The sequence below is a fragment of the Alligator mississippiensis genome, chromosome 10 (genome assembly GCF_030867095.1).
Source record: "Alligator mississippiensis isolate rAllMis1 chromosome 10, rAllMis1, whole genome shotgun sequence".
Lineage (NCBI taxonomy): Eukaryota > Metazoa > Chordata > Crocodylia > Alligatoridae > Alligator > Alligator mississippiensis.
In genome coordinates, this window is record NC_081833.1 from 74156001 (window position 1) to 74181126 (window position 25126).

The following is a 25126-nucleotide window of genomic DNA, read 5'->3' on the forward strand; positions in this document are numbered from 1 at the left end:
TCCACCGAGTGCAATATCCTATGCCTAACAGTGAACAGCATGAAATGCTTCAGAGGAAGGCGACAGGAACCCAGCACAAGCAGACGCATGCTAAATCAATCTGGTAACTACTATGAATTAGTATTAGACTTCCCATGAAGACCTTCCATGAAGGTCTAATACTAATTCGTAGTAGTTACAAGATTGATTTCAATCCTGATATGTGAGGTTTTTTTCCTTTCTCCCTTCCAAATTTTTTTGGCACTTAACTATAAACAACTACAGATATTCATGTGCATATCCAGTTCCTTATAATCTTGCTAAATTCTTGGCTTTAACATATTATATAAACCATCACAAAACACCTAGCTCTCGTTCAGTACTTTTTCTTAGTAGCTCTCAAATTTCACTAATGGCAGTCATCTGCAGTAAAAAGAGGAATCAAATTAATGGGTTTTCCTTCACCTCAAAAGAACTGAACAGTTGTGCGAAATTTTAGTGCTTTGATTTTTTAATACCCATTTGGCTCTTCAGATTTATTCTGCCTCATCCCAACCCCATATTCCTTAATGCTCAGACAGTAGCACAACTGTTTCTGTTTACTTCCTTGTGCACCAGCACAACAGGACAATGTGAGCAGGTATATGCACAGATTGAAGACTTCCTCAACCTGAAGAAGGGTGTTTGTACCAGAAAGCTCGCAGAGAAGAATTCTGACAACTATTTTAGCTGATCTAATAAGAGAGATCAGATTTGCCCAAAGCACCTTCTCTGCAGATTGAAGAGTGCCATTTTTACCTGCATAAGCAAACCAGTGATCCGTGTGATCACCGCTTTCTAAAGTCACTTGAACATTTATGCAAAGACTTTGCTATTTCAGGGTATTCTACTTTTATCCCTGAGCCCCTACATAATGAGAATTATCCCTTTTCAGGAATAGGTACTCTTGGCAGCAGAGCTACTTTTACACCACCAGGATTCCTGGCTTCTGTGCTGAAATCCTCCAAGGCACCTCCGTATCTAAACTCCCTTTGATTATTTATCTGCAATCTAAAAGCATCCTGTGAGTTTTGATCTGTGCATCAAGGTATTTGATATGTAAATCCCATTACTGGCAACACCTGGGCCTAAGAATAAGAGAACTAGTAAAACAAACACAAGACAAAACATGGACTTCTCCTTCTAAATGCACAAGACTTTCAAATTTATGAGGTACTATTTGCAAAGGGTCTCTGCCATCAGTGGAAATATAAATTACATTGGTTCTTTATTCCTCACAAGTCATCTGTTGGTCATGCCAAATACTGAATGTGTGCAATTGTGACCACTTCTAAGAAAACAAAATATATAGAAGGCAGGACATTGTGGCATCCAAGAAGGGGAAGCTGAGTAAAGAAATATTTGCAGTAATAGCAGGGTAAGAAAAGAAAATAGCTGGCACTCTAGGCAGCTATTTGTGAAATGTTCTCTTTCCCCTCCACCCACCTCCACATTTTCAAACCAGGCCAATGTGTCACATCAAGGCTTAGTACTAGAGATAATGTGTCTCCTGCTGTTGCTTATTCTCTTGGCTCAGTGCTTTTCAATCTTTTTTCATTTGTGGACCCCTAAAAAACCTCAAATGAAAGTGCAGCCCCCTTTGGAAATTTCAAATGAGGGTGCAGAATTGTAAATGTGGGTATTCACATATTTTTGCTCGATCAGTCATCTTTCATGGACCCCTTTGACATAGTCTGCGGACCCCCAGATGTCTGCAGACCACAGGTTGAAAGCCACTGTCCTAGCTGAACCCCTAATCTATTGTTTCTCATTTACAGTAACTGTCATCTCCTGTCATTTTATCCCAAAACCTCTGGTATTTGGCGTTTTTCGACTCCCAATTCTGGGATGTACTTGATTATGAAGATCTCAGCTTTTTTTTTTTTTTTTTTTTTAAAGGCTTCTAGTTCTCACGTTTACAAAGATATAAAGTAAAAAGACCTTACATTACATTTAAATGACATGATGATCTTTCAGGTCCTGACCCACAATTTTTGAGTACTTGGTCTTGACAATCCTAAGGGTGGTAATGACAGTCCACCCTTTATTCATAATAAAGGGAAATCTAAGTAGAGGGATGGGGTTTTCCTTCAAAAAATTGCTTCTTGAAAGAGCAATACAGAAGCTAGCTGGTAGACAGAAATGCAGACTAGCATGTAGTCTGGATTATGTTGTTGAAAGACTGATATTTACCCCAGTTAAAGCTTTTTTCATCTGCACCGGGTCGTTTCTTAGAAAGGAATAAAACACAAACACATCCTGAGCCGATTATGCACGCATGCAGATTACTGGAGAGTTCTGGTTTGCAACACTGGGCAACTGAATCTTGCTACCCACAGATCAATAGGATGCACACCTGGACTTGCAAATTGCTTCAACAGCAGGAGCTTCACTGGCATGAACTCTGGACACAGCAAGAGACCCAGACAGTGACTCAACGTGAGAGTCTGAACTAAACGTGTCAAGCAGAAGATTATTTCTAGCAGGGTATGCAAGGAACTCCTTCCTCTGACATGAAAATGCCTTGAGAAGTATACAGGAGCTATGCTAAACAAGCCATTTGTGTCAGTTCTCTTACCTGTTTTTATTAAGATCATCACTGTAGGGTTAGTTTCATATAGGGAAAGTAAAGGACTCTATAATTTGTAAGGAGACTTGCTGATAGGCTAATTATTTAACCTCATTTCCATCTCAGTCAAGGGTGAAAAAAAAAAAAAGCATCTCAATCCCAACAAATGTGCAGCAGCAGGCTGCTGGTCACTGTCTTCCCCTACTTTACCTGTGGCAGGTTAGGTTATGTCTTGTGGCTTTGTCAGACTTGTCTACATAGTTTTGCTAATTGGTTAAAGGATGGATGTATATAGGGGTGGTTTACATAAGGATGATCCTGCTTCAGGCAGGGGGTTGGACTAAATGATTTCTGGAAGTCCCTTCTAGCCCTATTTCTCTACTTGGTTAGGTATCTGGCCGTGGCAAACAAAAGAGAAAAAGCCAAAAGACCTATCAGGACAGAGGTTGGTAATAGTATTAGGCACATCTGTACAGTAAACAGAGACCCTGAATAACATATTTCAACCTTAAAGGCATCTTCCAAATTTTTTTTAAAGAATGAGGCAGAGGAACTAGAATACTGACCTAGTGTAGATATTTCCATTACGTTTAAATAATTCACAGTAAAACTGCCTGTATAAAAGCACAAGTCGCATACAGAATTTAAAGACAGAGTCAATTCTGTAAGTTAGTGTCCAAAATGGACCCTCTTTGCTAGATGAGTTTACATGCTGGAAAAAGGGGCACCAATAGCATGAGTCTTCCTTAGACTACCCATTACAGTAAATTCAGAAAACTAAAACCAGAAAAAAGATTCTGGTTCTAGCTTCTGAAAGAAAATGTGAACTACAGCCAATTTCTTTCATGCCACCTGTATTATAATTGGAAGTGCATGTCTGCTTCCCACAGTTGTGGCTGGAATGATTGGCAATTTATTTGAACATGCAACTCTGCACAATGATCTGGAGCTGACACTTCATAGCCTTCATACACATGGGCTGGTTAACAGCTTGCTACTAAATACTAAGGAACAACCTGAGAAAGGGATGAGTTTACAGAGTGCCACTTCCATGTTTAAATGGCTGTGGAAAAGGACAAGTGGTACTAGAGGTTCATTTCAGATTCTGTTAGTGATGGAAAAACTATACTTTTAATAAGATTTGCTCATGTCCAACTGCATGTTTGGAAAGATAGCTCTCTAGGCCTACTGCACCTACATAGTAGACACATGCTGCTGCTGCTACTACATATTCCTAGAGCTTTCCCTTTTCTTGCCGAGCCTGTTTGTAGATTACTGTTGAAGCATCTTCAACTCCCACTGAAATCACTGAACAAGTGAGTCTGAATACTCAGCACCTTGTTGGAGCAAGTCCTTAGTACTATCCTCAAACTGACAACAGCTATGGGAACATACTACTTTCCAAGTGTTTTCAGATGTGCAGTTGAGCATTAGGCACCACACATCCTCACAACGTTCTTAGGCAAATCACTTAACCCAGTGGGGGCAAACATTTTTGGCAGGTGCACCACAATTTAGCCCTGCACCCTCTCCGACACCATTCCTCAGACTCATTTGCTCTACTTCCCCCCCCGCCCAATCTGCAGCCCTGCCTTTTGCTTCCTGTTGTCCGCCACTATGCTGCCCGTCCCCTCTCCAATCTGCTGTGCCACAGAGGCTGCCTGTACCACTTGTGCTGCAGGTTGGCCACCCTGACTTAAGCTCCCCACCTCAGATTTCTTAGACATAAAATGGAGGACCCATTCTTACATATATGAAAGGGTTGTATGGGGAAAGATTTAAAAGGAATGTCAATTTTTTCTATTCAAAGCCCATTTCAAGAAGCTGTTAACAGCAACTCACTTGTTTAAAGATAGATTTGAACAGTTGTCTTTAGCCCATGGCTAAAAACTTTTGGCTTCAACTAAACTCAAGTGCTGAACTCTACAGAATGTTGAATTTCATTATTTAGCTATATATCAGCCTCAAATAGTTGTTTAATACACAATAGGCTTAGTCTAAGGGGAAAAAATGCAATGGCAAAATATTTTTAAGAGTAAACTAAACCTTGGATTCAATAGCTAGAATTAACTCCAAATATTTGGTGCTTATAAAACAACTGGCATATTAGGGCCAATAAATAAGGCAGCAAAATAATGCCTTTGGTGCAATCTACATCCAAATTTGGGGGGGAGGGAGGAGGGTGTGTGAAGACGTGTGTGTGTGTGCATGTGTACTCAAACATAAAGACAGATAAAAGAACAAAACAAAGCAAAACAGAACAAATATAAATACAGTAAAAGTTCTGTTATCCAGCATCTTACAAGCTGGCATGCTCCACTAACCGATATGCTGGCTCGTAAGATAAAGTGCAACTAGAAGCGCACTTCCGGTTTCTCCGAGCCCCCATTGCTTGGGGCAAAGCAGATTGCGCTGCTGAGCCCCCATGGCCCGGGGGGCATAACGGCTGTGCGGGACCCGCCTTCTTGTCCCACGGGGCCCACAGGAGGGGCAGCAATGCCACGGGAGAGGCGGCGGGATGTCCCAGACACGGTGTGAGAAGCAGCAGCTGGGGCTACTCAATTAACCGGCATATTTTGTTATCTGACATGCCTCGTTCCCGGGGGATGCCGGATAACACAGCTTTGACTGCATCTGAATAATAATGACGCAGAGTTTGTATACAACAAACTAGGTTAAAACTTCAGGGCTAATACAAACAGTCAAACAGCCTGAGGCTGAACCAATTCAATCTTCACAGGTCAGTCTAAGCTGTGTAGACTGAACCAATAAGTAAGCGAGCAGACATTCACTTTTGATTCTGGAAATGCAGCCAAATGCCTGCAGTGGCCAAAGCCAAAAGTCAGGAGGCGCTAGAGCAGACAGCTTGGGCCAAGGCTAGCCCATACCACCTGCAAGGGGTGGAGTTTGCGGGGGAGGTGGAGAGCATCCTGGAAAGCAGGGGACTGCAAGTTAACTTGAATCTGGAAGGGATCTGGGACAGAAGTTCAATAAACTGATTTAACCTAAATCAGTTAAGTCTGATACTACATCCATCCAAGTTTATCTTAAACCAGCTTCAGCCATTTTGAAAGCAGTTTATGTGCACGGAACGTCTGTTGTGTTATAGATTTGAATTGGTTTCCAATCAGTTATACCAGTTTGTGTGTAATTTCTGTCCCTAGCCCAGAATTTCTCTGTGAATTATAACATGCCAGTACTTAAAAAAGGTATTTAAGCTTACAGATGACCTCATATTTTTGTAGCTATCAAATAATTCTATTTTGTAAATGTCATAATACACTTATTTAAAAAATATCCACATTATGGTGCTGAAGCAGCAGCAAACTCTGGATATCAAACCAGCATGGTTTGAGAGCGTATGCTTTGTAATCCTTCTCTTCTGGCATGCTGAGTAACCAGCCAAATGTCAAGCAGTTCTGGAAGAAAAAAAACTTGTTGAGTTCCACTGCTAGAAAGAATATTGCTGCAATGCACATGGCATATGCATGTGGGCGCATGCGTACATGTGCATTTTTTAGGGGAGGAGGTGATGTGAAAGGGGGAGCTGGTGGTCTTAGAAGTGAGAAAATAAAAAAAGGGACAAGAAAAGAAAAAGACAACCAATAATCTCCAAGGAAAATTTGATAACAAAATAAGATTACAGTAGAAGGCTCTGGGTAGCTCATCCCATCACAGAAATCTAGCCATTCAATTAAACATGTACTATATTATGCAATTTTTCAAATAACTTACAAATTTGCTGAACTTGACTGGTTTGCATTCGGTACTTACACATATTTGGTGGATAAAACCTCTATTCTGGCCAGTTTAATACGATCCACCAAATAGCTCAAAGTGGTAATTTCTACACTTGTTTTTATCAGTAGGTTGCAAGCTTTTTTATGCATCCACACATAAAAAAAGTATGTACACTGCCACAGGGAACTTTTCATTCCCAGGACAATTTTTTTTTAATTTAAAGTCAAATCAAAATTTTCCATGTTCTCTGTTTTCCATCTGGGGAAAACCAACAGCCTAACATCGGTGATTCTCAACCGGGGTGCTGTGGCATCTTGGGGTGCCTTGAGGTCTTTTCTAGGGCACCAAATGTTAAAACTGTTAGGCATGCATGAGTCACAGGATAAACCTAGAGATTTCAAGTAGGAACCCATACAATTAATAACATGCCGACCTGTGATGGCCCTTCTGAGTTCTTTGCAACAGAAGAATTGTCCTTTATTTTTTTTTTTTTTACTGTAGAAAAGTGAGTAAAAACTAAAAACTGGCATTTTCTGAGGGCTGCCTTGAGTCTACTGGGGGGTGAGTCAAATCGAAAATGGTTGAAAACCACTGCTTTGCATTTTTATTTGATGTTGTTTCAGAACCTTAAAATGGAAACAGGGTTGACTGACATCTTCAGAACCGTCTTTCTGATAAAGGAAGTAATTTGTACATGGTTGTTTTTAAAGCCACAGATGGTAACAGCTCATCACTGCTCTGGGAACCCTGTATTTTGTCCTCTTTACCAAACAGTGTCACAACTGGACTGATCTCTAACTTCAGAAATAAAGCAATAGACAGTAACAATTTTGTTTGCTGACAATTGGAAAATCTTAAAAGCTGTTATTACCAATGCAAAAGTTAATGTTTTCTTGCTGAATGTGATTTAGTTGTATGCATACTTCCTTCTCCAATCATTAATTCATTCAGATTTTCAGCATTTAAGGTTTGGTAAAGAATGTTACTGAATCCCAAGTGACATTCCTCTCTTACAATATGAATTCTTCTTTTTATTCCCAAAGTCTGAATTCTTCCTCAAACTCCATTACAATTTCTCATCTCACTTCCTCACACAGATGTCTTGATTTTCAATAATATGCAACTTTCCTCTAGAACTTTCCAGCAATCCCTCGACTTCTTCAAATTAGTTTCACATTTACTTCTTAGTTCCTGAAAATTCTCCAATCTTTCGAGGTTTTACCTTGAAAGTAATTGCAAAAATAATCTCACTTACTTGGCAACCCATAAGCAGACCTATGATGAAGTAACAGATAATTGAGGTTACTGAGAAAACCTGAAGTGATATAACGACAACTCGCATCATTGCCCGTGTTATCCTGAAAGCACTAAACTACCGAGATGATGTTTTCGGTCATGAGACTGCCCAATAGGACCGGTGACTTGGTCCCAAAACATCCCACAAGAGATCATATACTTGACCTTTGCCCACAAAAGGCCGAGAAGCCACTACATGCCTTCTTACATCCTCTCGCACATTCACGTTAATACTAGGATTTCACTCATTTCTATTTCCATGATACCAAAACCAGATTAGTGCAATACATCTATTTTTGGCTGCAGAGTGCTGTCGTCTTCTTTGTTTGTTTTTTAGTTGCATGCTAAACCAGTTCATAAGAAGAGTGAAAACACAGATAACATTACAGAACCACCCACAAATATCAAGAAAGAAACAGAAGTTTTGGTTTCAGAGCAAAAGGTCAAGTAGTCGACCCTGCAAGCAACTAGGTAGCAAGTAACCAGCAGGCTCAGAGGGCTGCCAAGGGCAGGGCTCAAACTGGCAGTTAGTTGGATGCTGCTTAGGTTCAGCGGCCACACAACTATTCTGATGTCAGTCTGCCTGCAAATATTCTGGCTTACAATAAAATCCTTGAATTCACTGTCTTTGAGCAAATTACTGGTTTGGGCCCATCAACTTGACTAAAGCCACAGTGTGGCTATAACATTTTACCCCGAATACTTTTTTTTTTTTTTTAAATAGTCCTCCTTTAAGGGCAGCACATGCTAAGCATTAGTTGAGATTGATCCAAAGCAGGTAACATTAATTTTGAAACAAATCAGAGCCACAGCTTGAGGCCTGGCTACACATACAAAAGCTAAGAACTGTAAATTGTTGGTGTCGCATGATTATACAAGAAAAAGAAATCTGAAAAGGAACCTGCTACCTTTGATTGTAATCTGAACTGAAAGGTATACTTTTGAGGAAACAAAGTATTTAAAGTGATATTTTCCAGAAATGAAAAGGCACAGATTCATTATATCAACAGATACAATGTAGTTGTTTGCAGTGGTTGCTGTTAATTCCAAGTAATACAGTTTTAGTTCTGCAGACATGGTGCACTCAGAGAAACAGCCCTGCACCTTTTACTATTGATTTCAGCCTGCTGATATCAGTATTAGGTGAAGAGCTAGAGAACAGGCCTCATGTCCCCATTTTAAACTTCACAAACACTGTGCAAGATGAATGCAAACTGCTTGTTTAGACCAGGGGCGGGCAATTACTTTGGGCAGAGGGCTGCTTACTGAGTTTCGGCAAGCCATCGAGAGCGGCATGACAGGCAGCTCAGGGCAGATTAATATTAATTTTCTAAATTTTTCAGGGGCCCCATGGGCCAGATAGAATGGCCTGGCAGGCTGCATACAGCCCCCGGACTGCATTTTGCCCACCCCTGGTTTAGACAAAATGCAGGCAAGGAGTTAGGCTAGTGGACCAGCAAATTATCTTGACTACACAAAAGACTGCCAAGATCACAGTTGCCTCACCTGAAGTTATGTTGGGCCACTAAGAGGCATGTGTTTTTTTTCCTGTGTTAGTAGTGGGAATTGAGTGAGAGTTGAATCACCAAACCATGTGGCACCCACAAGGACAGCCCAGCCTGAAGAAGGAGAACATTGGAAACCTGAAAGCCATGGGGAGGCCAGCACTACAGAACAGGTAAGAAACAAGAAGGTAAGAAACAATGGGCCCCTTGGGACTCAGAGCGGGGGGGCAGCAAAGGCACCAGTCGCAGGGCTCAAGTGCCTATATACTAATGCTAGGAGCATGGGGAACAAGCAGGATGAATTAGCGCTCCTGCTTGCACTAAACACCTATGACTTAGTGGGGCTAACAGAGACCTGGTGGGATTCATCCCATGACTGGGCGGTACATATTGAGGGCTATAGATTGTACAGAAACGACAGGTCGGGGAAGAAAGGGGGGGGGGGGTTGCACTTTATGTCAGTGAGCAATACACATCAACCCTCATCAAGACAGAATCCAAGGTTGAGGAAGTAGAAGGATTGTGGGTTAGGCTACATGGGGGGCAAGGAGAAAGGGATTTGGTGGTAGGGGTCTGCTACAGACCCCCACACCAAGGGGAAGAAATAGATGCGGGGCTCCTGAGGCAACTCTCGGAGACCATAAAAGCTAAAGAGACGGTAGTCATGGGGGACCTAAACTACCCGGACATCTGCTGGGAGACGCAGACAGCAAGGTCCCATCGCTCATGCAGGTTTCTAACCTGTATACAGGACCTCCACCTGACACAGGAGGTACACGGTCCCACTAGGGGGAATGCCATACTGGATCTGGTATTGGCAACAGGGGATGACATGATAGGGGACCTCCAGATCGGTAGCCATTTGGGAGACAGTGATCACCTAATAATAGAATTCAACATAAGACGTCGAGTGGGTAAGGTAACTAGTAGGGTGAAAGTGCTAGACTTTAGGAAAGCTGATCTCAATGCACTCAGGCGATTAGTCAAGGAAGCACTGCAGAGTAGGAGTTTTGAAGGGATGGGAGCCCAAGAAGGGTGGCTGTGCCTAAAGGAAACGATCCTTCGGGCACAAAGCAAGACGATCCCCGAGCAAGGCAAAAAAGGGAAAGGGGCCAGGAGGCTTCCATGGCTGACCAGAGAAATCCAGGGCAGCCTAAGGGCCAAAAGGGGAGCACATAAAAAGTGGAAACAGGGTGAGATCACTAAAGATGAATATACCTCCTCTGCTCGTGCTTGTAGGGAGGCAGTTAGGCAGGCCAAAGCTACCATGGAGCTGAGGATGGCAACCCAAGTAAAAGACAACAAGAAATTGTTTTTTAGCTATATTGGGAGTAAAAGGAAGGCCCAGGGAGGAATAGGACCCCTGCTAAATGGGCAGAAACAATTGGTGACAGACAGGGGGGACAAGGCTGAACTCCTCAACGAGTTCTTTGCCGCAGTGTTCCTAAGTGAGGGGCACGACAAGTCTCACTGGGGTTGTAGAGAGGCAGCAGCAGGGCACCAGACTTCCATGCGTAGATCCTGAGATGGTGCAGTCACTTGGAAGAACTGGATGCCTTTAAGTCGGCAGGCCCGGATGGGCTCCATCCGAGGGTGCTGAAGGCACTGGCCGACGTCATTGCACAGCCACTGGCGGGAATATTCGAACGCTCGTGGCACACGGGCCAAGTCCCAGAGGACTGGAAAAGGGCTAACGTGGTCCCCATTTTCAAAAAGGGGAGGAAGGAGGACCCGGGCAACTATAGGCCGGTCAGTCTCACCTCCATCCTTGGTAAAGTCTTTGAAAAAATTATCAAGGCTCACATTTGTGAGAGCCCGGCAGGGCAAATTATGCTGAGGGGAAACCAGCATGGGTTTGTGGCAGGCAGATCGTGCCTGACCAATCTAGTCTCTTTCTATGACCAGGTTACGAAACGCCTGGACACAGGAGGAGGGGTGGATGTCGTATACTTAGACTTCAGGAAGGCCTTCGATACGGTATCTCACCCCATACTGGTGAACAAGCTAAGAGGCTGTGATGTGGATGACTGCACAGTCCGGTGGGTGGCAAATTGGCTAGAGGGTCGCACCCAAAGAGTCGTGGTGGATGGGTCGGTCTCGACCTAGAAGGGTGTGGGCAGTGGGGTCCCGCAGGGTTCGGTCCTTGGACCGATACTCTTTAATGTCTTCATCAGTGACTTGGACGAGGGAGTGAAGTGTACTCTGTCCAAGTTTGCAGATGACACAAAGCTATGGGGAGAAGTGGACACGCCGGAGGGCAGGGAACAGCTGCAGGCAGACCTGGATACGTTGGACAAGTGGGCAGAAAACAACAGGATGCAGTTTAACAAGGAGAAATGCAAAGTGCTGCACCTAGGGAGGAAAAATGTCCAGCACACCTACAGCCTAGGGAATGACCAGCTGGGTGGCACAGAGGTGGAAAGGGATCTTGGAGTCCTAGTGGACTCCAAGATGAACATGAGCCGGCAGTGTGACAAAGCCATCAGAAAAGCCAATGGCACTTTATCGTGCATCAGCAGATGCATGACGAATAGGTCCAGGGAGGTGATACTTCCCCTCTATCGGGCGCTGGTCAGACCGCAGTTGGAGTACTGCGTGCAGTTCTGGGCGCCGCACTTCAAGAGGGATGCGGATAACCTGGAGAGGGTCCAGAGAAGGGCCACTCGTATGGTCAAGGGCCTGCAGACCAAGCCCTACGAGGAGAGACTAGAGAAACTGGATCTTTTCAGCCTCCGCAAGAGAAGGTTGAGAGGCGACCTTGTGGCTGCCTATAAGTTCATCACGGGGGCACAGAAGGGAATTGGTGAGGATTTATTCACCAAGGCGCCCCCGGGGGTTACAAGAAATAATGGCCACAAGCTAGCAGAGAGCAGATTTAGACGGGACATTAGGAAGAACTTTTTCACAGTTCGAGCGGCCAAGGTCTGGAACGGGCTCCCAAGGGAGGTGGTGCTCTCCCCTACCCTGGGGGTCTTCAAGAGGAGGTTAGACGAGTATCTAGCTGGGGTCATCTAGACCCAGCACTCTTTCCTGCTTATGCAGGGGGTCGGACTCGATGATCTATTGAGGTCCCTTCTGACCCTAACATCTATGAATCTATGAATGTAGGGAAAAATAATCAAAAGGCAGTGGACTTCTGCCATCTCCTGGAAAATTAAACTGGCGGAGAGTGGAAGAAGCCAACTTCAATACTGTATAAAAAGGAAAATAGTAGTCAGAGCACTTTCACCTATATGGGCTTGCAACAGTGGATTGCATTATATAAATCTTTACAGAGAACTCTTCCTACGGGGAGCTCCAGGAGCTAAGACAGATCAAAACACAGTATGATAAATCTTCAGAGAAGCAAAGCGCTAAGAGTACAGTTTTCATGTTTTGCACTTTACGTTGCCTATATTATAGAGAGTCTTTGTTTTGTACTTCAACATCTGGTCTACTGCACTTTATCCCATTGTGCTTTTGGAAAATATGCTGTGGTCACTGACCACGTTTAGCGCATTGCTAAACCCTGTCACATGACAGCGCAATATTATTCATGGCCTGCATGTGTTATCCACCTAAGGACTGAATCATTCCCATTTTCAACAACATAACATACAAAGGTATTTAACAACATCTTTGGCGAGAGATAAAACTATCAGAATTGCAACACAGCTTATCAAACTGCAAACCAAAGTTTTCATTACATTTTAATCACATTTTACACAAAATTTGATCTTAATGACAGAGACAAAAGTGGAATCACCCTTCTTGTGCTTGGGGCTCCTGTAAATAAAGCAAGGTTTCTGTCTCCAAACACACAAAGCTGAAAACAAAGGGTAGATGACAGGATGAATGGAAACCTGCTGCCAATTTCTGCACCAAGAAAAATCATGGTATCCCACATATGACCGTGCACCACCTGGGTTTCCAGTTTCTACTAGCCAAGTTTGAAATCATTTGCAAGTTTTATCTGTGTGCCAACTAATATGACTTGGCTTGATATGCACCTGACCCTCATGCCAGCGAAGGGGGATAGAAACTGCATCTGCAGGGAGACCAGTCTGACAGCTGGGTCTCAGTTTTGAGCCCAGGATCTTCTCTGTAGCTGGGGCAGCCCAGCCCTAGCGCATTTCACAATGGAAAAGGAATGAAGAACATTAGCAACTCAGTCGTAGTCCCAGAAGAAATGTCCCTTTAGGAAAGGGTTTGATGCTGAATGTGCCCAGTAGGCAAAACTAAAATTTTGTTTTGTTTAAATGGCAGCATCCAATTAGGGAAGTCAGTATTTTGGGTAGTTTCCTCTACCACAACAAGGAGCCCCTTTATTTGTTCACTCATTAAGTCAGAAAACTCTGGGAGGTTTGAGATCGGGCTGTTCCAGATCCAGGCTGGCAGTCAGACTTGGGTCTTGCCCCAACCTGCGTGGAAAGGAGCAAAAGCTCTTTGGTAGACACCTCCACACATGAAGGAAGGGTTAAAACAAACTGGTATGTTGATGGCTAACCACAAAACAGTTTACTATCTGTTTTAACAGAGAACAAGAGTTACTAACTATAAAATCATTTGTTCCTTGGTTTCAACTGGCGATTCCAAGCGACCGTTGCAACATATAAATTAGGCGGCCATACTCCCTATAAACTGGTTATTCTCAAGTTTACAGAAGAAAATACAACTACTTTTCACTCTGTACCATAACAAATCTTGGCACGTAGTCAGTACTGGAATAATAACCATGGTCCAAGAATGAAAAATATGTAATGCTGAACCCAGTCCTATTTTTATCAGAGGGAAATTACAATCTTTGGCAGGTTTTTGCTTAGCACTGCATTTTTCTTCTGTGTCCTGATAGCTGAAGAAAGAGTTCCTTACACACTGTTATTTTGCTGTAAACACATTGCTACTTGGAGCTATTGGAAATATAATTGGGTACATCACACAGGGGTTTCCAGAAGTCAAGCCAATTTGCTTAGAATGTGAAACTAATTCCAAGCTGCTTTGGTTTCACCGTCTCTGCAAATAAATAATGTCACACTTAAAACCACCTTTGATCAAGGATTTCCAAGCGGCATTAAAATCCATTTGACAAACTGGAGTGATGTGGGTGGGGAAAAGATGGCCTAGGAAGGAGAGAGAGGGATATCTAAAATGAGTTAAACAGCAAAACAGTAGTACAGGCGCAGAAGAAAACCAAGAAAATCAACTTTACAGGTCACTTCTAACTATTGCATGTTGCCCCAGTAATGAAATCCCAGGTTTTTACTTTTCAACTGCTCACATAGTCCATGACTCATTGAAATTATGGTTACATTTTAAGTCTAATTAAAGTTAGAAGGAAAAAATACTACCTCTAATTAAAATTTAACTAGGTAATTTATCTGCATTAATCTTTCTATACAGAGCTATTTTTTATTAATCCTACAAAGCCCGTTTACAAAAGCAGCTCTACACAAGTATAATACTAGCTCCACAGCTCAAAGAATGCCCCAACACAACACTGGGTCACATACTTCTCTGCCTGCAATAAAAACCAACTGCTGGAGTGATACTTTTAAAGCAGCAAGGCATGAACTAAAGGCATTTTAATTTATAAGACAAACCCACGGGTGTGGTAATGGAAAGTAGTACAACACTCCTGTACCTCAAAATTTCAGGAAACCTACATTTTGGTTGTGTCATTATGCAACGTATCATTAAATAACAAGCCTGGTTCCTGTGCTGTAAACCCTTTTTCTATGCCACTTTAAGGTTAGCTATGCCTGTGGTAACGTATCATTTTTCTACATGTTAAAAAGGTCAGAGTGCACAGTAAGGGCTAACTTCACTCACCATCAAAATTCCCGAGCAAATTTTTAAATAACTGATGATATCAACATGAAAGATATGCTTACAAGACGACACTGGATACTGAAAGGTCTGTGCATGTATCACCCATTAGGAATACAGCATTACATTCAACAACTAAAGATTATGGATCAATATACAGACTTGAGAATTAGCAAGGGCCAGGCCGCCTCTCCTACCCTTTACCCCCTCCTCCCAATGCGTGCACACTTTTCTAAAATGTCCTCTTGAGAGCCAAGAGAAAAATGAAATCGCTGTGCTTCCAATGGCTGTCTCTCCTCTACAGAAAAATAGCCATGCTGCCCCAGATAACATTTTCCATTCTATAAAATATTAACAGCCTACTTGCACAGAAACTCAAGATATATGGCCAACCATGATAATAAGAGATGGTTAGTTATTAAGAAGGCATACTTGACAAGAGTTAAAAGGAATTGAAAATTGTAAGCAACATTCTTGATAACCTCCCAGCTGAGTAATAAACATCTCCTACTATGCACATCTAATTGTTTATTGGTAGATCTAATGACCATCCTCCATTTACAGCATAGTATCCTTGCTAAAACCAACTGATTAGCAAAGAAGCACAATTCCACTTGTGGATCAAGATTGCAAAGTTATCCCTGCTTGCTGCAAGGAGGACTCTCCCCCTTTTCCAACAGGATGGAAATTGTGCAAAAGAAGTCAGGACGCACCTTTGGAGTGTTTCCCTGACGGCCTCTTGGGTAACGACTCCTCAATGGAATGTGCTGATGTATGTAGTGCATTTTCCAAACTGTTACTGACACTGTTTATTGGGGTCTCGGATCTTGGAGCGACCTGGAAAAAACCATAATAAATAAAGCTGTGGTAACTCTAGAACCGTCTATTTTCCTCTACTGAATGAAGAGTACTTCAAAATCAGTTAAGCGACATCAAGAACATTACTACTCTCTTCTTAAGCAGTTACACACATTTCATTATATTTTTTACAAGCCATCTGGGGAAGTTTTTGTTAGCAGCCATTTGCAAATCAGGATTGCCTAGTGCAATCCACACGGTATGAAACACGTACTGTGCACATGCTTTATTAGGCTTCCAAGGTAGTTAACTTTACACCTGCTTACAAGATGGTTGGTCCCTGCCTACAACAATTAACTTTTCAACAGGAAACCTAGAATTTATTTCTTAGTCTTGTGAGTGGCAGCCATTTTTAACGTTGTGTCGTGCATTCACAGAGATGCAGACTGAAGGTATGACTTTAAAATATTACTGCAATAAATTACAAGCAACTTGTTTCATCTCCCAAAGACACTGCATGAGAGACCGACTCACTTGGCTTTGAAACCTGGGACCTTGCCATCAAGATCATATTTTGTTGAAAAATTACTCAGCGTGAAAAAAGGAAACTTGAACAGCTGACTGCATCAAACCAGACTTTAAAGCCTAATATGTACCTTTTAGGCTGCACTAAGCATAAGGAACATATTTTTGCTGTTACTCAAGAGCTGCAGAAGCGAACATAAATCACATGAGAAACAGAACAATTAAACTATTAGAGTTACTGTCCATACCAGCATTCACATCCGTGTAGAGAAACACTTATTTTAGCAGTCTGATGTTTAGAGCTTGTCACAAACAGCAAGTCAATTAGCGTGTCACATTTTGTAAGAAATAAAAAGCAGATACAAAGAACAGTCACATTAGTAGTAATAAGCACAAGGACTTAACTACTTAGAGGAAAATGTGCGTCTTAAAACAGGTAACATCATCAAAAGGGCTCAAACTAAGGCATTCCTTGACTATTCAAATATCACATTTGAACTAGCAAAAAATCCTAGTGTGTATGACTACAATCCCAATTTCATTTACTATTTATGAAAGAACAGAATATGGGACAAGAACCCTGACATAATAAAAGAACCTAGTTTGTATTCATGTTAACAACAGTTTAATGTCCTATAAAGAGCAAGGCTCATTCATACGGCCATCATTCCAGGCAAGGCCATTTTTCTAGAAATACCTTGTGTACCCTATTGATAGCTGGGTAAACCGTGACCAACTGGATGATATGTTTTGCCTTTAGTATAATGTGTCTCTACTTTGGTAGAGTATTATCCTTTTGTGGCTTTGATTTTTAAACTTTTACCTTCACATGTGGGTGCACACATTTTCACATTAGTTTGCTTTTATTATTCAAAAGTTTACTTGGATGCCTCTTGCCAGTTACACGGTTGCCTTGATATCATCTTCATCAACAACTTGCAGATTAATAAGGCTCGCAATGATATGCATAACTCTATTACAAATACCAAAAGGACTCTACAAAAGCTTGAACAAACAGGCAGTCCTGCACTGTTCCCAGAAGCACTTTGGCAGTCATACCAAAGCATGAGTTTTGGTACAGTGATGCTCAACCTTTTGGCTCCACAGGGCAAATGTGTGGTGCAGGGCTGGCCCACAGGCTAGACTGGACACACACCATGCCAGGATCAGGCCCCACTCTACTTCTACATGCCAGGATTGGGTCCCAGAGTCCCACAATACACCCAGTTGGCCCTCAGTAGCCACCCCTGTGAGCCAGGATTAGGGCCATGTCCTTGTGTCTCCTCCATCCAGCCCCTCTGGCTAGGATCGGGGGATTGGTGCTCTGGCACTGCCCCACATCTCAGGATCAAGGGACTGGACCCTGCATGCCGAGATCAGGCCCCAAGCCCTGTGCCACCCTCAAGGACAGGGCCAAGCTCTCTGGCCCACGAGGCTTCTCACAAGTCCAGAAATTTGACAGCAAGGGAGCAGTGTCACTGCTCCCTTCCCTGCTGCCAAAGTTTTGGCCTGAGAGGCTTCCAAAAGGTCCAAATGACATGATGCCAGGAGCTGGGTTTGGCCTGAACACCCCTGCTCTATACTGAATATTGAGGAGAAATTTCAGAGTGCCACTGGTGTTAGGAAGTTTAATCTCAAAAACAGAGCAAAGCAGAGGTATTCTCTAGATGAGTGGATCAGAAGATGCGGATCATAAAAAGGAAGCTCAATAGTTATTTTCAAGCACAATTTCAAGTGCTTATAAACACGTGTACACTGCTGATTTCAGAAAATCTCTTAACTCACAGCCTTTGTCTGGGAAATACATTTCCTCTACTTATACTCACTTCTTCCAAACAGTAATTGTCTTCACTCACAGCTTTCAATTTTGTACACTCAAGAACTAACAGTCACTTCCTCCCAGGAAGGCCAAATTATTTTTGTTCTTTTTGGTAAAAATTAAATTTAACCCACATGTCTTAATCAGCTAAACTCATTTGCTATGTGATTCACTCTCAAGTTAAAAGTACTGGAACTGACATGGAACAAAATATGATACAGAACTAATGCAAAGTTCAGACCCGTGCCAAACAAAGTATTTTAGCTAGCAAGCAAATGGGAGTATGAGCATAACATTAAGAACTTAAAATCTTGGTCCTGACTTTAAATGACATTTTTCACTGCAATTTCCTTTTTCTTGGAAAATTTCAAGAATGTGCAATATCAAAGGATATGGAAGTCTTTAAAAAAAAAAAAAAAAAAAAAAAGGGTTTCTAACCAAGCAAATTTTTGCACCCCTAGGCTCTTAAAAAAAATAAGAGCAACACATTTCATACATGTATGGACTGTCAAGCCTACAGACCTAGAAAAAGCTTGATGAAAGAAAAAAGTATCCACATTTATACATAACTTGCTTTCTTTTTATACTTTTAAGGCTATACTGTTTTTGGAAAAACAGGTTTGATATTATATACAAGTGCTGTGAGTGCAGCCAAAAGTAACATTTTTAAATAATATTTTGGAGCTACCACAGTCTAGAAGGTAGTCATGTGTCTGTCCAGAACATCTGTACTTAATCTTTTCCTTGACTGCCTGGATGTTGCTTGAAATTGTTTGGTTTGTAATCATAAATTTCACTAGTGCTACTTAATCCCACACTGCTAAATAGTAGCTTAGACGGACTTCAACAGACATTTGAAAATAAGGAGAGTCAGGAAACTAAAGGCAGGCACTGAAGGAGCATGGGGGAGGAAGGTATTTTCTATAACAATCGGTGGACTAAACTCATACTATACAGGTTGGCCAAACGAGGCAGGTTCATCATATCTGAAGACCATGGTGATCCACAGAGTAAATGCCTCGAAGTGCAGAGAGATTTTGGCTTGTTTTTCAAGACTGCCTTTGAGAAACAGGTGAGCATGTGGGTTTTGCTTTAAAAATCCTTAGCATGGATACATGCAGATCAACAAGAATACTGTTAAGTCAGGAGGACATTTTCTGTAAAGGTAAAATGGACTGCTATATTTCAAGTATAGAAATAGAAATCCATGCCCTACTAGAATTCTCCAGAATTGAAAGCAGGCAAGTTGACTTTTGGATCTTTAAAGCTATTGATTATGATAATTTTGTTATGGCATTTCTGTCACGTCTGAGACTCCCAAAGAGAGAATCAGGATCCCTTGTTCAAGAACTGATCTCAGCAATTTGCTTCTTCAGTTTTTAAAACTACTCTAATGATGGACAAATTGACATTCCAAGAGATTTCACTCAGAGATCAATCCAGACTATATTCGGTCACAAACCAAGGACAGACATTTATCAGAAGCCAAGCCAAATTCACTGCTGTTTTCATACTAGACAGCACAGCATCTAGCTGAGTTTATTCTTAATGGCACAAGGGCAGTTTTTCCAACAAAGCTACTTTCTGCTTTGCCATCAGCACCACCATCTCATGGGGAATAATCAAGTACAGCAGAAATCCTCCAGTGCCACAAGCCCAACAATGGGATTCCTCACCACTCTCCAAGTTTTCCTGCTGGTATAACAGGATAAACACAGAATGGCTAGCATAGGATGCTCCCAAGCCTCTGTCATCCTTAGCTGAATTTTTGGTTGTTTGCAACTAGAGCAGGCATAAAAATGAAACGAGCTCTCAGCCTTGGTACCTGGCCCTGCAGAAGCAGCAGTGCAAACAAGGGAGTGCAGAGGTGATGTAGAAAGTTGAAGTAGCAGCCACTTCTAAAGAGGAAGATGATTCAGTTTGGGGATTCTCATAAGCATATGAGGATTTACAGACAATACATATAACTTGTCTGTTCCACAGTCTTGGGGCTTGAGACCTCCCATCCCCTTTTAGCAGCCCCACCAAAAGTGATCAAGCTTTTCAACTGCCAGCAAGTGTGGCAGTATGGGAAGGAATGAGGTAGAATTCTTTAGGTGGGCATGTCCAAAGCCAATTCAGACTTCACATTTTTAATCCTTCTAATTTTAATCCCCATCTGAAGACCAGTTTTAATCTCCAAATATTGTAATGGGGTATCCCTGCAGAGAACACATGGCAACGCTCTAATCTTCAAGTAAGACAACATGGATAATGATGGCAAAGGCTGCCTATCCAAAAGGAAAGGTGATAACCTCCTAGCCAGATGGAGATGGCATGAGCAGACTAAGTTACTACTGTATTACAACTGTTGAGCAGCAGCTAATCAGCTAGTGTCACTCCAAGCTGCAAATCCTAGTACACAACAGCAGACCTGCACCCTTAACCAAAGGGTTTCACTATCTCCTCTGGCCGTTTCCTGAAATCCATGATTTGTCTTCAGCCAACAAAACTCTCATTCATGCCCCAATCTCAACTAGCCACTGGCCAAAGTGCTGAACTGCACCATCTGAGTCGAAAGAGAAACAAAAAAGGACATACATGAGTGTCACCCTAGCGAACACACTACACCCATCCTTGTCTGTATTAATTACCCCAACATCATTAAATGTTCACATAGCAAAAGGGGAGTCAGAATAGCACCCTGGAGTATCCTGTACTTGTGAACTCTTTAGGAAGAGAGTGCAGACAAATCAGCACCACCTTGTGATTAACTGTATCGAAAGCAACTTATAATTAGGGTGACCATCGGTCCCAGTTTGGCCGGGACACTCCCAGATTCTGCAGCCTGGTCCTGGCCAGAGTCTGGCAGGGAGGCGGAGCAGCATCGTGCGCCAGACAAGTCGCTGGACAGGCATCACTGGTGCTGTGCAGAAGCAGAAGTGTGCCACACGTGGGTGAGGGGGCACCTGCTTCATCTACCTGCCTTGCTCCAGCACAGCAGTAGCGATGCCTGCCTGGCCACCATGCCGCTCTGCCTCCCTGCTGGAATCTGGCCCAGGACTTTTGAGCAACCAGCCTGGACTCACCTATGGAAACTGGAGCATCCTGGGGAAACCTGGACGTATGGACACCTTACTTACACTGGCTTTTATAAGTACAGTGATCCAATCTTCACCTATCACCAGAAGATCAATGCTTACTGATCAAGTTAACAGTCTCTGTACCAAGGCTAGGCCTATACTCAGAATAGTAAGGGTGAAGGGGATCAAAAGCATCCGGGTGGTGATAATTTTTTCACCACTGCCTCTCTTCTCGACAAAAACTGTCATGTGATAGTTGGTACTTGGCTAGATGGTCAGCATCAAAACAGTGACTTCTTGAAGAGTAGTTGTACCAACTTCTTTTAAAGCCACAGGCAAGCTCTTACTCCCACCCCACTTCCACAAGTTTCCTTCCTTGCAAGCTCAGGTTTGCCCCGAGCCATCTGTTGAATCAATCTTCAAAACCACAATTCCTCAACAAAAGGTGGGGCAGACAGCAACCACGCTGGCTTCAGATTTATCAGACCTTCTACAACCTGAGGATCAAGTGTCTGACAGTCTGGTAATAATATGGTGGATAAAAAGGATATTCTTTGTTTCCCAGACAACCACTGCATAAAACATTAAAAAATTCAGCTAGTCATGTCCAATTCAAGACTTCTGCCACTGATTATGAAACAAGAGGGCTTGATTTGTCACAGACCATCTGTAAGTCAAAGCGACCTGTGAAAAAGTCAAACAGGATGAGGTGTTTCTTAGACAGCAACAGTAAAGGACAAAGTACGGAAGCATTCATCCAAAACTTCATGGGAGAAGTCCACTTGTGGAATGATTTTCTCTCTCGCAGCTTTCTAGTACCAAAAGAGACAAAACCATCACAATTCTTACACTCTGATGGGAGGAAAGAGCCTCAACAACAAAATACAAATAGTAGTGGCATTAATACATGGACTAAACATATTAAGCAAGGCAGTATAGATACTTGGTATCTGCTTTGACAAGTAGTTACCTGGTACAATTTTCTAATCCCTTAGCAGCTACTAGCTCTGACTAAAAGTTTTTATGTTGAAATCTGTTTTTCTGGCACACCTCAAGAGATCTAGAGAAGCAACTTTCAATCACAGTCTAGCAAGGAGGGTCATTTCTTAAGGAATGCATCTCTATGTTATAGATCTCCTTCTCCCCTGCACTCTTAGTCTTCTTGTAATTTTGACGAGAGGCACAATTAAACCATCACTTTGGACGAAAGCTAAATTACGTAAATAGCAACGTTACTGTTCTCATTATCCAGTATTCTATTTAGGGTTATTATATACTGAACAAAGACAAATGGGGAAAAAAAAATCCCTGAGGTGGTGATGGATCTGCCCCTTTTGAGTGCTCATAAAAAAAAAAAAGGAGAGATGTCTTCATGATCCATCTCTTTAAAAAAAAAATCTTTCTGAAACTTAATGTGCTACAACACATCCATGCAGAAAATATATATACAATGAAAAATACATTTAAAGTACAGACGATGTTGTTCAGCATTACAATAGATACATTTTAAAATGCAACAGAATTCAGAGTTTACGTTCATTTTCTCACCCAATGTTTCTTATACATTACAGTACACAAAAGATAATGTGAGACTGGAAAGACTGACAGCTCCTGCAGTAGGCATGCAACAGGCTAAGATGTACTATGTACTATACTAAGTTGATGTACTATACTAAGTTTTTTCATGAGAACTGCAGGATTTGTAAAAGGAAACCTGACTTGGTAAGCATTTTAGTAAAACAGTAATTATGTGTTCCTTTTCAGAATAACTAACCAGAACACAGAAGATAGATGAGTTAATAGAAAAAAAAACATCTGCTGACGTAGACTGAAATAAAGCCAATACTAATGAATTAGTATAGTTTGCCATCTAATCTGTAACATGACTACTTATGTAATCTTCCTGTAAACTTGGAAGGCATACGGTCTGCTTCAGGTTTTTCAAAAATAACTTCTTCTTAAGAACTTCATATTTAACATCAAAACTGAATATTCGATTTCCCTGCTACAGAAGTTAAGATCATAAATTTGGATAGAAAAATTACCAAGTGAAGACTGGACAAGAAAGAAGAACATTGTTCTAAGTGGCATTGTCTCCATGCCCAAGAGCTGTGTGCAAGAATACTTGATATTTCTACTGATGGTCACAAATTGCCAGAGAGGAAGCAGAGAAGGGAACACTAAGGAGTGGGGGAGAAACATCAGAACAATAGTTCTCAATCTTTTTAGAATCAGGACACCCCTCCATAACTTTTTTAATGTGGCAATACCCACAGTTGAGAACCACTGTTAATGCTGCCTTGCTTTAGCCTCAGTGATTCTCAACTGGGTGACATGCTGCCAAGCAAAACTGTCCTATGCATCTCATGCAGTCAGACTGGGAAGGTCAGAGGCACAAGACTGAGCTCTTCATTCATTAGGGTGCTCTGCTAAGCCTAAAGCAGGTAGGAGCCCTTCCCAATCTGACCCTGCATGCTGTTTCCCAGAAGCAGAGGCACACAGGGCAGGTGGAACCGTCTTGCATGCCTCTGTCTCTGTGTAGAACAGGATGGAGGATGGGGAGCAGCCTGGAAGGCTGGGGCTCAACCAGGCTCTCCTGCTTGCTTTATGCAAAGCAGAACGCCCTAACATATAAGTACATCTGTACCACAGCCCTGTGCATGGGGTGATTTTACCTGGCTGCGGCAGTGCTGTCTGTCGCAGCGTCCCTGAGGGAGTCTCACAGCACCACGCTTGAGGACCGCTGCATTAGAGAATGATGGTCCAATAACTTTTTACTCCAAGAATCTTATTTTCTGAAATATTTCTTCTAAAAGCTTAGTCTTAAACACAACTAATTTTCTCAACTTCCTTTCTCAAGCTGCCATGATAGTAATACCGAATAACTTTGTTCACCTTTTATTAAAGCTTTGGAGAACATTTAAATAGTAATCCTGTCTAATCTTTGATGAATACAAGGAATCATCAAATAGCAAACCTTATCTGGATGGCTCGGTATTAGGAGTATTATTTTAGAAGATTCAGTGGGGGCCAATATTTTTGGCAGGTGGGCCATAATTAGCTCTGCACCCTTCCCGAATGCCACTCCAGTCCCCTTCCCCCATCTGATCAGCTACTCTACTTTCTCCCTTATCTGCTTCTGTACTGCCTTTCCCCTTCCCAATCTGCCACATGGCACACATAAAAGTGGCATCTGCCACTTGTGATGCAAGTTGGCCACCCCTGTTATGAAGGACAAATGTTTTATAGACTCTCCACAAATATATATATAAAAAAAAGGTAGTTCAGTTGAGGCTCATAAGCTAACAATGCACATAAAACTCAATTAACTGCTCACAAAGGCCACCTAGGTATGATAATGCCCTGCACATTCATGTGGGAGATAGAAGTTTATTTCTGAGTCTCTTGCTTTCCAGATTTGATAACTATACAAACGAACATATTACAGTGAGTTAAAAGGGGGAGAGACTTGCCAAGCTTTGGCTGCTTCAAGGAAATGGTGCTTGTTCTTGCCTTCTGATAAATGAAACTTGCCCCACAATAGTTAACCCCTCGATGAAACAAAAGAGCTAAGGTACAGTGGTTTAGCTACCACTTAATACAGGCACATAACAGCTGATGTACAGGAGGTCCTTGCCCCATTATTTGTTCATTTATCCACACCCTTTATGTTAACCCAGAAGACAAAAAAAATGTACCCTGCTCAAACCTAACAGCTGCAGAGGAACAGCAGAACAGATCCATGTCTTAGAAGCAGTTTATCCTTATCATGCCTACAGGTAGCTTCACAAGTATGATAATGTGCTTTTAAATTCTGAATGTGTTAGTGCTCTGTCTACATTACAGCTATTGTAAAAACAGGGCTAATACGAACGTGCCAGCATCATACTTAGGAAGTGAAGATGTAAGAGAAAAAGGAGGCAATGTTTATGTGTTGAAGTACAAACAAAGCCAAGAACAGACTTGTAATCTGAACTGTCACCAATAT

General features: G+C 42.1%; 1 protein-coding gene across 2 annotated transcripts in view; it reads right to left on the reverse strand.

Moving 5' to 3' along the window:
* ZCCHC14 (zinc finger CCHC-type containing 14) overlaps positions 1-25126 on the reverse strand; it is a 71095-nt gene that overhangs the window by 35653 nt on the left and 10316 nt on the right. For both annotated transcript variants that reach the window (XM_019491168.2, XM_006276705.4), the window contains exon 2: positions 15648-15771. In XM_019491168.2, coding sequence (XP_019346713.2) covers positions 15648-15771 — 124 coding nt within the window. The remainder of the gene's footprint in view (positions 1-15647; positions 15772-25126) is intronic.